This window comes from Megalobrama amblycephala, linkage group LG22 (assembly GCF_018812025.1).
Source record: "Megalobrama amblycephala isolate DHTTF-2021 linkage group LG22, ASM1881202v1, whole genome shotgun sequence".
Classification (NCBI taxonomy): Eukaryota; Metazoa; Chordata; class Actinopteri; order Cypriniformes; family Xenocyprididae; genus Megalobrama; species Megalobrama amblycephala.
The window spans coordinates 16,366,201-16,379,512 of record NC_063065.1 but is presented as its reverse complement, the minus strand read 5'-3'; the positions used below and the strand labels follow the sequence as shown (position 1 = coordinate 16,379,512).

The 13,312-nt window shown below is 38.9% G+C and overlaps 1 protein-coding gene across 2 annotated transcripts in view; it reads left to right on the top strand.

The window, feature by feature from the left end:
• Positions 1-7,307, top strand: part of LOC125258247 (guanine nucleotide exchange factor VAV3) — a 69,906-nt gene extending 62,599 nt beyond the window's left edge. For both annotated transcript variants that reach the window (XM_048175143.1, XM_048175144.1), the window contains 2 exons: positions 956-1,107; positions 3,526-7,307. In XM_048175143.1, the coding sequence (XP_048031100.1) occupies positions 956-1,107; positions 3,526-3,570 (197 nt within the window). In that variant the 3' untranslated portion in view covers positions 3,571-7,307. The remainder of the gene's footprint in view (positions 1-955; positions 1,108-3,525) is intronic.
• Positions 7,308-13,312: the final 6,005 nt, after the last annotated feature.

Below are 13,312 nucleotides of genomic sequence, written 5' to 3'. Positions count from 1 at the left end.
TTGGTGTCATTTTGTCAAGGTCGTAAGAGATCTGAGGCTGCCATGCCCTGCGTTTAACCCCGCCTCCCATCTCATTGTGCGTGTCTGTTTATAGATCATATCATAGCCGCTATCATCTCCTTTAATGCATGCACCATATGTCTTTTGTCAGCAGCACGACACTGACTGACAGACACTACGACTCATCATTATCTCATTTCAGGTAGTTAGCTTATTAGATCCGTCATTACAGGCGGTTTTGTCAAGGGAGCTGTGATGAAAAGGAAGGAGTCGGCCTAACTTTGTGACATCTCTCTCTCCCTTCTTTACAAACTTCTCGCTTTGAGCATGACGGCAGCTAACTGGCAGCCAGTTCTCTGTCTGTACAAGTCTTGCTCACTTTAAAACAGCTGAAGAGAAAGCATCCTGGCACCGAGGCGGATCTCATCAACACACGTCTGGCGGAGGGCCTAGCTTCTCTGGCTGCCGTTCACAAAGTCCTCAGAGCCTCTGAAGTCCGATAAAACAAAGGCTCATTTGAATCCGCCACCACGTATTTCCCTCGGCCCACCGCGTTTAGAGAGAACCGCGAAACGAGTCCAACAAAACGTCCAATAGTCAGTGAGCTGGTAGAAGGAACATGATGTGTTTTTGATGGAAAAGTCTCCTGAAATGTAATTAACCCAGCGGATTATGCTGTTGACACATCTCAAGACATAATCAAAACAGCCACTTCAGCTGTGATTGGACCCGTCCCAGATTCACGAGAATCATTTATTTAGAGTGGATGTGCTAAGGCAGGCAAACACATGAAGGAGTGCGGTGATTACAAGAGTCCTCAGGGAAACTATACAGCCCGACTCTGCTGCATCCATCCTCTCTCTGTTTGTCTGGTTAATTTTGTCTGATTTTCATCTTCACTTCTGTCCTGGGATGTTTGCTGCTAAACGTTCACTCTTATTTCTTGTCTCTACAGTGTTCACTCCCAAGGTGATGGGTGTGGCGATAGCCCGCTACGACTTCAGCTCCCGGGACACGCGGGAACTGTCTCTGCAGGAGGGCGACGTGGTGAAGATCTACAGCAAAACTGGAGCCAATGGCTGGTGGAGGGGCGAAGTCAACGGGCGGGTGAGTGTGTGTGGATGTGTTTGAACGTATGCTAGCTTGCTGCATACTACATATTAAACACTGCATAAATAGTATGTGAAACTCATGCAACAATAAAAGTTTTAAATAGAATTCTACAAATATGACATGATTTCGTGTATTGTACAACATGCCTTCAAGTTATCTTCAAGCAAAATTCAATCAATCAATCAATCAATAAAAAAAACAATGCTAAAATAAAATAAAAAAAGTGACAGTAGATATTTAAAATGTCACAAAAGATTTCTATTTCAAATTAAGCTGGTCTTTTGAACATTCTATTTATCAAAAATCCAGGGGAAAAAAATGTATCAAGGTTTCCACAAAATGAACTTTTTTCAATACTGATAATAAGAAATGAGCAGCAAATCGGCCTATTAGAGTTATTTCTGAAGGATCATTTGACACTGAAGACTAAAGTAATGGCTTCCAGTTCATTTGTCAAACTGGAAACAGGTTTAAAGGAATGCTTATCATTATGGCATACAGTATTTCTTGGAGTTTGCTTCAGTTTACACTGCACATTTTAACACATAGTTAATCGCTAAATACAATTTGCTTTATTTTATAACAATATAAGTTCACTAGATAGTAAAATATTTAATGTATTTAAATATTTAAAAAGTACATAGTAATCTGTATTTTAAAATATAAAGTGCGTTTAGTGCACAGTCACAGAGTCTGTTTATACTGTCTGTTGATAACATGCTTCTCTTCTCTAATCTAAGATGACAGACATCCTGCTAAGAATGTCAGAAAACTGAAACCGCACAGAAAATGTGGCGTCACTATCAAATTAAGCGGCATTATTTCATACTGAGCCCAAAAGCTTATTTGTACTTAAAGCGTATCGAACTGTCAAATGTTTTTTTGAGCCTCTTGAGCTGTCTTATAATAGTTTCATCAGGGAGGCTGTAAGTATAATTTAGTGAATAAAACGTTGCTGTTTTATGGATGGCAGTAATAGATTTTGTGATCAGTGCTTTGAATAGTTCCCCTGCCTCCTTCTGAAATGGACAGAACTGCTTTTACCCCTTTTGTATTCATTTTGTATTCGAGGTGTGATATTTCTCTTTGAATCAGACTAATTTTTCTTGAATCATGTTGTACATTAAATTATTGAAAAATAAATTCATCTGCAATACATTTATGTTGGTTCTGTAACCCCCCAAAGGGGGTTATCGCTGTGCTCCCTGCTCTTATCCAGGCTAGGCTGCATGGATGGTCACCCCGCTAGAAATTTAACGTTCTCAGAACGTCCCCACTGGTGATGAGGACGTTGCCTAATAACGTTCCCAGTACGTTCCCAGTCACGATGTGGTGTTCTTTTAAAGCCCGGAACACAAGCCGACGGTTGGCCGTCGGGCAGTTTTTGTTCGTCGGCCTACTAAGTTTTCTCAATGTGTTTTTCACCGTCGGCTGAAGTTGGTCCTCGTCGGCTTTTTTTCCGGCCGATTTGACATGTTTAATCGCTGTCGGAGCTTGTCGATCCATCAGGCCATCTGATCATTCTAATTGGCTGTTCAGCTACTGCGAGATGCTGGTACGGAAAGGCATTTCTTCTTACGCAGGCGCAGAATGGACGTGCTACTTGACCGTCGGCTGTCGAGCATTGATTTAGTGTATCAGGGCAACTTTGGACCCAGACGCTGCTGACCTGAGCCAACCCCCAACTCTGCTTTCGTCTCCACTAGTTCATTGGCTTGGTGTGTTCCAGGCTTAAGGGTTGGGGGACATTGGGGACGTTACGTAACATTCAGGATGTTCTGGGAATGTTGAGGGGACTTTACTATAGGATGTTCTCTTAATGTCCCAAATGTCCTCTTTGTAACGTTCTTATGTGACCATAAAATAACCAAAATGGAACGTCCCCCTAAAGTCATATAAGGAACCTTGAACTGCTGCACTTTCATTACCAAAAGAGGACGTTTTAGAAACGTCCCTAATGTTCTGTAAAGGTTCGGATCAGGTTCAAAGGTTCGTAACCTTTTAGGCAACGTTGCACAAGGTTACGAGAACGTCGCCTTACCCAGGACAGAACCATACTGCCAATCCAAACTGTATGTTAACTGTCAGTCATCTTTGATGATAGTGTCCTGACAGAAATTGAGTAAAACTTGTTGCATCACAAAATAGTCAGTAGACCATCACAGGAACAGCACAGCCATCTCCTCTCCCTCCCTGATTTGGCCGATCAAAAGAATGTTGGATATTATTGCTCAGGCCTGTGTGCAGCCACCAGAATTGTTTAAACAATCCAGCGCCGGCTCACTTCCCCTCCTCTTGCAGCAGGCGCATCTTCAAGGTTATCCAGGCAATGAAGTGACGCAAATCCTCTGTAATACCCCCCGCAACCTTCTCCTCTAATCACTCATTCCTTCTGTTCTGTCTCATCCACAGGTGGGCTGGTTCCCCTCCACGTACGTAGAAGAGGGCGAGGAGTGAACGGCTCAACGATTGCACACAAGAGAAAGGAAATTGAAGGAAAAAAGCAGATGGACTGCATTCGACTGGACTACACTGAGCTGAGTCACAGAATCAGCTGATTGGCTGGTGCTCTCGCTCACTCTCTGTCTTGTTTGTCTATCCTGGAGGAAGTGCACAGGGTTTGATAGATGAAGGACTGTCTCTCAGGGAGCAGATTATCAAACACAACCCCGATCCCTCAGCCAGACTGCATCTTAAAAGACCCTTTCGGCGCCTGGACGTAGCGCCGCGGATGAATCCGGGCCTTAGATGGAACGCACCGAATCGGACTTACACCGTGAGCTATTTCTGTATGTATGTGGCAGTTTGTCGGCTCACAGGGACACATGTTTGTCCTGACCTTGCCCGAGTCCTCCTTACCTCCACTATTATTGATGATACCCCCTCCCCGTGTGTACACTGCCCTGGAGGTGTTCTCACACACGGAAGACCCTCCCGCCCTGCTATTCATCTCCGATTAAGATCATAGCTCCCTGCCATGTAGGCTGCGGTAATTGATTGCTGTCTCTTCCCTGTTTCCTTCCTATGAAATCTCTCTTATTTTCAGATTTCCACTTAAAGGGAACGACCGGTTGTTTTGTGCGTCGTGTTTCTCGCGCGCTTATCTCGGAAGATATATTGTGGGGTTGTCACGGCGCGTTTATCTGATTTACGTGGTACGGCGTCGGCAGGGAGACACGCAGCGAGACGTTGACAGGAAACAAAAGAGATCGCGGTGACAGGCCTGTAAACAGCTTTTTCAGCAGGGGGTTCACAGCCCCGAAAGCATTGCGTCACCTCATCCAGAAAGGATCCTGGTAGATAGCGCAGACAGTGCCTTCTCAATCAACTAATGAGGGGGATTTATACACATTTGAAGGAAGAATTGACACATTGAAAAACAATGAAGCAGATCATTCTGTTTTAAATCCAGTGAATCAGAACTCTTGAAAGTCTTGTGATGTGTAAATTAGTGGTTGACCGAAATGGATTTTTCAGTGTCTGATGCCGATATCTAAATTTTAGGGTGGCCAATATTGCATCATTATTGAAGTGATTATTATGTTTCTGGAATATTATATGTTTAGCAACAGTTCTTCTAACCCTATTTGATGGAGTGTGTAGCTTTTCATTTCTTAAACAACCATGTATGAAGACACATCATGGCCATATTCTAGGATGACAAAGCCATGATTAATCAGGATCAAATTGTGCAAGAATGGCTTGGAGGAAGCATGAAGAATCATTTTCACACAGACCTTAAATTCATTGAAAGTCTTTGGGTTGTGCTGGAGGAGACTTTACAGAGTGCTCACCTCTTGCATTGTCAATACAAGATCTTGACCAAAAATTGATGGACATCTTGATGGAAATAACATCATTTTGTCTTAGAAGAACTGTTGCCAAACATATAACATGCTAGAAACATAATAATCACTGCAATAATGATCCAATCATAGACTCTTAAGCATTAGTTTAGCTTTAGTGTATATTGACAACCTTCTTGGCCAAGGGTTAGTAAGTCAATTCTTCATTTTATCTAAATATAGGAGCTCTCTGTACTGTTGGATGGGATACTGGATACTTTTCACTTCCTGCGGTATTCCCCTTTGGGACTCATTCTTCCAAGAATTTTCCAGTGCTGTAATGAACTAGGTGGATGCTTTACCTGTCTGCAGCTGCATGTAGATCTGTGCAATCTGAACTGCCTCTAAACTGTGATGAAATGAAAGTTTTTAGAGTGTTTAGACTGAGTTGAGGTGACAGACTCTATAACAGGAGAAAGGTCATATCAGGAAACGCTCAAACCGCTAGTTTGTCTCAAATGGTTAGATAAAAGTGCACTCACAAAGGATTATTTATTTATTTGTGATCTAAGAAGAGACTTTGACAGGAAAAGACATTCAAAGGAATACCGACAAATGACTGAAAAGCTGCAACCTATAAAAACGAAACGCATAAACAGAAATACACTCTCATGTGCCTATAAAGAAGTCCGATGTAAAGCGTCTCCTTTTATAACTGGCTGTTCTTTCTTCACGTTATGCTTTGATTGAACACAAAGACGGATCTTTTATCGTTTTACTTTCGCCTTCCCAAAGAGCTACATAATGTACAAAGTTGTCATGTGAGCAAAAATTATGTATTTTTTTCATTCCTGTAAAATGAGCAGATGTGTAGAGTAAAAAGGGTAAATATTTATTGATTTATATATCTTTATCTGTGTTATAAAGATTTTGTCTTCTAAATGTATAATGTGAATATGGCATTGATCAGTCGTCTCATTGTGTGATCTTTGTCTCAATGTAGCACAATGTAACACCACTAAGTGGCAGTATCATTACCAGATGCATCTCTCTTCATTCTCACCCTCATCTGATGAGCTTATAGTTTTCCTTTCTCCTCTTTGGTTCATTTTCCCAATTATCATAATGCTGCCTTTAAGTTCAGGAATGTCTGAACTTAAGAGTTTGAAAGACACACTTGCATTCGAATGATTTTAAAAATCAAAGATGGCATTGCTGTGAAAAAGGTCTATACTAATTAGCTTCCGCCATGATCCATGAACACATTCGGAAACTCTGGGCTCAAAGTTTCCCGCTTAATAACTTTCATGTACGCTCAACTCATAAATATGATAATTGTGACATGATTTAAAGGCAGCATAAGGCCCAATGATATTTAAAGATTCAGTATTTTCCTGTAAAGCTGTATCAGTTCTCTCCTCGCTGTTGTTATGTCACAGAGGATTCGAGTAGATTAACTTCTCATTAGGAAAATCACATTTACCAGCTGTTTATGGCATGACCATACCTCTCCCTCCCTTTATTTCTAAAGGTTAAAGGTTGGTTTTAGCATTGCCTTTTTTTTTTCTTTTGGGCTTCGACTGAAAGAGGATTTTTGGTCTGGCACCGAAATCTGGGGCGAAATCCGTGCCCGAGGCAGATTATGGTCTTCTCTTGGGTTCGCTGTTCCCTTACACTCTAACTGCGAGCGGTAGAATTGGTTTTCTAAGCTTTCTCACCGGTAATCTGTTCCCACTCCTCTCTCCCCAGAGATGAACCCTGACAGGACGGATTTAACAGGCTTCCACACATCGTTATATATTTATATACGGCAGAGTTTGTTTCAACAGAGTTGTGGGCCACTAATCACCCAGCGATCTCTAACCTCGAAGGAAAGGGATTTCTGTCTCTATTTTCTCTTTCTGTGGCATCTCCTGATGTTTTCTCCACTCACGCTTGCATAATCATATTCTCCACTCTTTATCTAGATGCCCTTCAAACTTTTTATGTAATGCTAAGGGCATCCTATGGGAATTAAAATTAAGTGAGCGCATATTTGAAGGCTGGTTTGTTGTGCTGAGAGTCACTAAATGTCTCATGCTTTTTTGTGTGTAATAATCACTATTGTGGCATTTTCTATGTGTAACAATTTCTGGGGCTATTAAACAAGCAAAAAGCCATATTTATGTAATCAACCTTGAGTAGCAGAATGACGGTACTCTGAGGCGCTCATGGTTAATGATCTGCTGTCCACTGAAGCCAAAGACATACACAAGCCTGGCCACCATGTAAACCACCGCAGTGGCCTAACCTGTAGCAGTGCAATCCGAGTGTCCTACAGCGCCACCTAGCTGCTGTATCGCACTCAAACTGTATATATGTTAATAAAGTTGCAATAAAAATGTATATTGCTTCTTCTTGCAAACTGCATTGCAGTCTTTTGTGTCTGGTTTTTGTGTGGAAAAACTGTTCAATGGAGTGAGAAGCCAGCGCAAATGTTTTTTTTTTTTGACTGATTAAATTATGAAAAGAAACCAACTTTTTTGGGGGGAAAGAAAATGTGCTGAACAGTTTGATTTTAATAATTTAACCAATTGTTTGTTAAAATCACTCTTAAATATTGTTTTCTACTGGTGTACAGAGTGATATACCAATAAATGATCTTTAAAAATTTAAATTAATATTTTATGACTTGTTTTTTTATACCTTTATTCTTATACTCAACCTCTATGTGGGAGCAGTGTTATTTTAGTATATAAACTATTATCATTTTATATTAATATTTTGATTTTTTTTTTTTTAAAGTTTTAATTTTTAGTAATTTTGTTATTTGCTTTTGTCATTTTCTTGTATTTGTTCGGGTTTAGTTTTTAATATTTTTAGTGCTTAAACTGTTAGTTATTTCAGTTAGTTGCCAAAGCAACATTTCAAATTTTCATTTAGTTTAGGTGTTTCAGCTAATATTTATATTTATATTTCGTTTCAGCTTTATTTCAATGTTTTAGTAAATGATAATAACCCTGCATTGGAGTTTCTAGTTTTAGCTAGTGCAACAACAGAATAAATCTTGAAAGGGTTAGTTCACCTAAAAATGAAAATTCTGTCATCATTTACTCAACCTCATGTCGTTCCAAACCCATAAGACTTTCGTTCATCTTCGGAACACATATTTTTGATGAAATCTGAGAGCTTTCTGTCCCTCCGTTGACAGCTACGCAATTACCACTTTGACTCTTCAAAAAGTTCATAAAGAGATCATAAAACTAATCCATATGAATTAAGTGGTTTAGTCCAGATTTTCTGAAGAGTCACAATCACTTTATACACTGAACAGATTTCATTTAATTTAGTAAATGATGACAGAATTTTAATTTTTGCCTGAACTATCCCTTTAATCCACAATACAGGAGACTTTTGCATTTCAGTTAGCTCAAAAAATATGTCAGTTCTCAAGGTTGGCAGACTTATGCATTCATGTATGCGGCTGGGAAGAGAACTTACTGTCAAATTTTGTAGTCATGTAGAAAAGCGTGCGTGTAAAATAGGGCTTAAAACCGTGCCGGTCACCATCTGTTTGAGCGTATGTGGAGAACACGTTCTGAGGAAGATGACGGGTCATTCGGTTGGTGATGAGGCGCTCGAGGTGTCTGCCGAGATTCAATCTATCGCCTCAAAGCAATGTCTGCAGAAGAAAGCTTGCTCAGATGAGGATTGATTTACAGAAAAGTCATGACTGCGGCAGAAGTCTCGAGTCCCTTTATCCCCACTTCCAGCTCCCGAGGTAAACACTCATTTGCTGGTGTAAATGTAGAGAAATCAGACAGGAGACTCATCCCTGAAAGCCTGGAACTAAAGAAAGACACGTTAAACCACATCAAAAGTGACATCTACTCGCAAAACAAACTGGTTTTATGTACCCACCTCTATCCAGAATAAACCACCTTTGACATTTAACAAAATGCACTCGCTTTTTGTGTTTTTCTCATATCGAGTTAGCCTGTACCTTGGTATTTTGATTATTATACAACAATCTGCAGAGGATATTGTTTTTAATAATGGAGCACCTGAAAAAGCTCATAGTGTTTGCTTTTTGCCCACAGTGTCTGGTAGACGTCTCCTTAAAGATCCATGTTGGGCAGCATTTGCTGCAGTGGCCATCTGGGAGCTGTCAGTGGAAAAGGCAGTAGCAGACGTGTAAATATCAAGTCCTACGGCCCACATTCACACGCCCGCATGCAGTCTCCTAATGTATTAATAGCAACGTCACTGATCTTCCTATTACACGGTCTTTTATCTTGTGAGCCGTTTCAGGAAAATGCAGCGGCCCCTAAGTTCCCAACTGCATGTGTTCACTGCTGTAGCCGACTCTACTACTCCTACTACAACAGCTCTTCTCTTAATATTTTAAAATCTTTCTTTTCTCGTAGCATGGTCACACTTTAAAACCCGATAAGCTCAGAATACTCATTTAAGTAAACAACTCAAAGATTATTCTAGTCCCAAAAAAATATTACTTTATACTACACAAATTCAGTAACTACAATTTATTTGAAATATTGAATAAAATAACACCTAATCTTTACTGTTAAAGGTGCTCTATGTAAGAATGACAGCTAGTGGTTGAAATGGGTACTGCAGTCCAAATTCAAAATATTGTTTGCCCCGCCCCCTCCTCCTCAGACTCATCGCTCTCGCGGGTTGCCAGTTTGAGGACACGCGACAGGAGCGAGCTCAATTGACATTGGAAGGCGAGGAAAAAGTTGAGATAAAATGTTGAGAATAAACTCGTTAAGTTACGAGAAAAAAACTCTTTAAATTTCGAGAAAAAAGTTGAGATAAAATGTTGAGAATAAACTCATTAAATTACGAGAAAAAAAGTTGTTAAATTACAAGAACAAATTCGTTAAATTACAAATTTGTTCTCATAATTTAACAACCTTTTTCTCGTAATTTAACGACTTTTTTTCTCGTAATTTAATGAGTTTATTCTCAACATTTTATCTCAACTTTTTTCTCGAAATTTAACGACTTTTTTCTCATATTTTAACGAATTTGTTCTCATAATCTAACGACTTTTTTCTCGTAATTTAATGACTTTATTCTCAACATTTTATCTTGACTTTTTTCTTGAAATTTAAAAACTTTAATCTCCAGATGGTTTTATTTTTTTATTATTGCTTGGCCCTAATCCTCTTCCGTAGTTTGTAGGGACATGAATAAGGGACAATATTTTTATTGTGAATGATCTCATATTTGATATTTCATGTCACATTTTATTTATTAATTTTTCTTTCTTTCTTTCTTTATTTTTTTGTATATATAAAATGCTTTATGAAAGAAGGGAGAATAACAGTGTAGGCCTACTTACAGAAAATTGATCCAGTTTTATATATATATATATTATATATATATTTCGTTTTTCATCAGAAAAAAATATTAATCTTAAATAAAATACTTTTTTTTATATATTTTCAAGATCATATTATGGGGGCGGGGCTCAAAGGTTTTTCAAAGCAAAGTGTCCTTTACCCTATAATGCCTATTGTATCATATTTGATACACAAATTCTAAGGCATCTAAATGATCCTTAGTAAAAGGCCTTTTAATATAATTCTAAAAAATGTCCCCCTTCACATGTCTTTTTGCTGTGAAGTCTTTACTGATTTTTATGTAGTAAATGTAAGAATAATCTTTATGTTATTAAATTAACACTAACTGGACTGAAGCAACTTAAGTTTATTTGATTATCCATACATCATGTTTTAGAAAAATCATGTAAAAATCTGTTTCAAAAATGATAAAACAGGCTTTTAAGGAACATTTATTTGTACATCTCTCAATCATCATTATACTGTATTAAAAATACAGAGCTTTGATTATAAAACTAAGCATTTAAATATCATTTTACAAAGACTCTTATTTTGCTCAGTTTGGGCCTCTGAATGAAATTGAGAGTATGCAAAAAATTTGATTTATTTTAATAAGCTGTCAGGATTTACAGGGTTAATGCTTTGTCTCAAAGAGTTACTGTATTTCAACATGACCTGAGCATAAAACCGAACGGGGCTGTAATAAAACCCTGAGGTCCACGGGGCACATTTAATACCGCATCCTCTGAGCTGAGCAACACGTGGAGTTACAGCATGATAGAATTCATCAGAATCCATCAACAGCAGATCTGTGCCATCACTCGGAGCGTATCACACACCGACAACAGTCTCGCGTCTATCCGGCACTTGAACCCGATAAGATAAGACCATCTCCGCAGTTTTTTTAAAAAGGAAACTGCTGTCTGCAGCGAGCAGAATCTTGCCAGTGATCTGCTGAAGCTCTCAGTGGAGGGATGTGGCATCTCTCACCCTGCCTCTTACAATGTCTAGTTTTCATGTATCAGCGGGTGAGAAAAAAGATGCTTTCGGTCTCTTCTGCTATCGGATCCTGACGTGTTGCTCTGCAGAGTCCAGGAAATCCGATTCAATACATGGATATTGTATCTGCAAAAATGACTTAACATTTGCAGGGATATAGAGTCATGTTAAAATATGAATTTGTTTTTCTTATTCAGTATCCTGTTTCACTCAGAAAGCCTCACATTGTGAAACTGGGTTGCAAATGGCGTTTCGTGATTTAAAACACTAAATATGCATACAGAATTGTTGACAGCTCTATTTATAAGCCTATAAGTAGTGATATAAATGCTTTAAACTCGAGGTTGTTGGCCTAAGCGTCCCGATCTAGCAGGTTGTTCTATATGCGGCAGGAGAATTACCAGACGGGAGAGGTGCTTATTTCTATTTGGTTCCTGAAGAACCATCCGCTCTGGCTGTGTCAAATCCCTTGCGCTCTTCCAGAATGCCTCCAGGTATATTCCACTTTCATTTGTCATCCAGAAATATGATGGCATCTGCTATTCTCTTCAACTCCACAGAGAGAGTTTTTCATAACACTGCTGCAAGACATTGACAATAAAAAATCCACCAATCACTTCTGGAGATGGGTGAAGTCATTGTGGCCTAGGTAAGCAGATTTACATTTAGAAGTTTTTAATGAAATACTTGGTTCAGTATAAAATCTCATGTTTAGTTGGTTTACATTCAGGCACATAACTTTCCTTGTCTTTTATACTGTATATGAAGGTACCTAGCTTTTGCTAATGGCTGACAACTCTGATGTGTGTGTTGAGTTTCGTGCACTTCGAAGCATGTTAAGAGTCTCAAAAACACATGAAAAGAAGATTAAAGTTTGACGCATTGTCATGCTAACAGTATTAAATATATCAAGAGTCCCTTTGCGTTTCTTGACATTATTCTGATCAGGTTTGAAGTGAATCAGTTAGATATAAGAGGGCGAATTCAAAGCAGTTTGAAAATGACACACTTCCTGCTGCCAATCGGTGGCGCGATAACTTTGACACAATAGTCACTTCCATGTGATAGGCCTCCTACCCACGTAGAAGGTGACGTTCTCAGGACCTTGCGCAACATTCCCTAAAAGTTCTTTAAAGGTGACGAAAATTCCGAACCTTTACAGAACATTCGGGACGTTCCTAAAACGTTCTCTTTTGGTAATGAAAGTGCTGCAGTTCAAGGTTCCTTATATGACTTTAGGGGGACGTTCCATTTTGGTTTTTTTATTGTCAAAAAAGAACGTTACAAAGAGGACATTTGGGACATTAATAGAACGTTCCCACACGGTCCTCTGTTGGTCATTTAATAACGTTCCCAATATGAGTTTAGGGGGACGTTCTATTTTGGTTATTTTATGGTCGCGCGAGAACGTTACAAAGAGGACATTTGGGAAGTTAACAGAACGTCGTATAGTAATAGTCCCCTAAACATTCCCAGAACGTCCTGAATGTTCCCTGAAGGTCCACCAAATAACGTTCCCCAAACCTGTAAAGGTTCTGAATTTTCGTCACCTTTAGAGAACTTTTAGGCAAAGTTGTGCAAGGTCCTGAGAACATCGCCTTCTACGTGTTTTATATATATATATATATATAAAAAAATAATAAAGTTTGAAGTCACCGTTATGGAGGCGAGCGTTTGCTTTAGATGGGCTCTTGATTCTTCACTTTTTAACATTATATTTACTCTGGTTGTTTTAACTGTGTTTTCAAAACATGCTTGTTATATCAAAAATGCAAGATCACCTTCACTTATTACAAACCACTCTGATTTTATATCTTTCAAATAAAAAACCTTTTTAGTGTTAATGTTTTATCAAAATTTATAAATGTCACCGTTACGGAAGTAAGCGCCTGCTTTAGTTGGGCTCCTGACCCTTGACGTTTCAACTTCACTTTTTCTCCAATTGTTGTAACTGTGTGTTTCTAAAGCTGATCCTCTCCAGAGGCTAAACTCTCAGTGTGTTAACTGTTTTGTATTAATTAATGGTTAGTTTTTTTTTTTTTTTTATTCATTATACAGGTAGTTTTG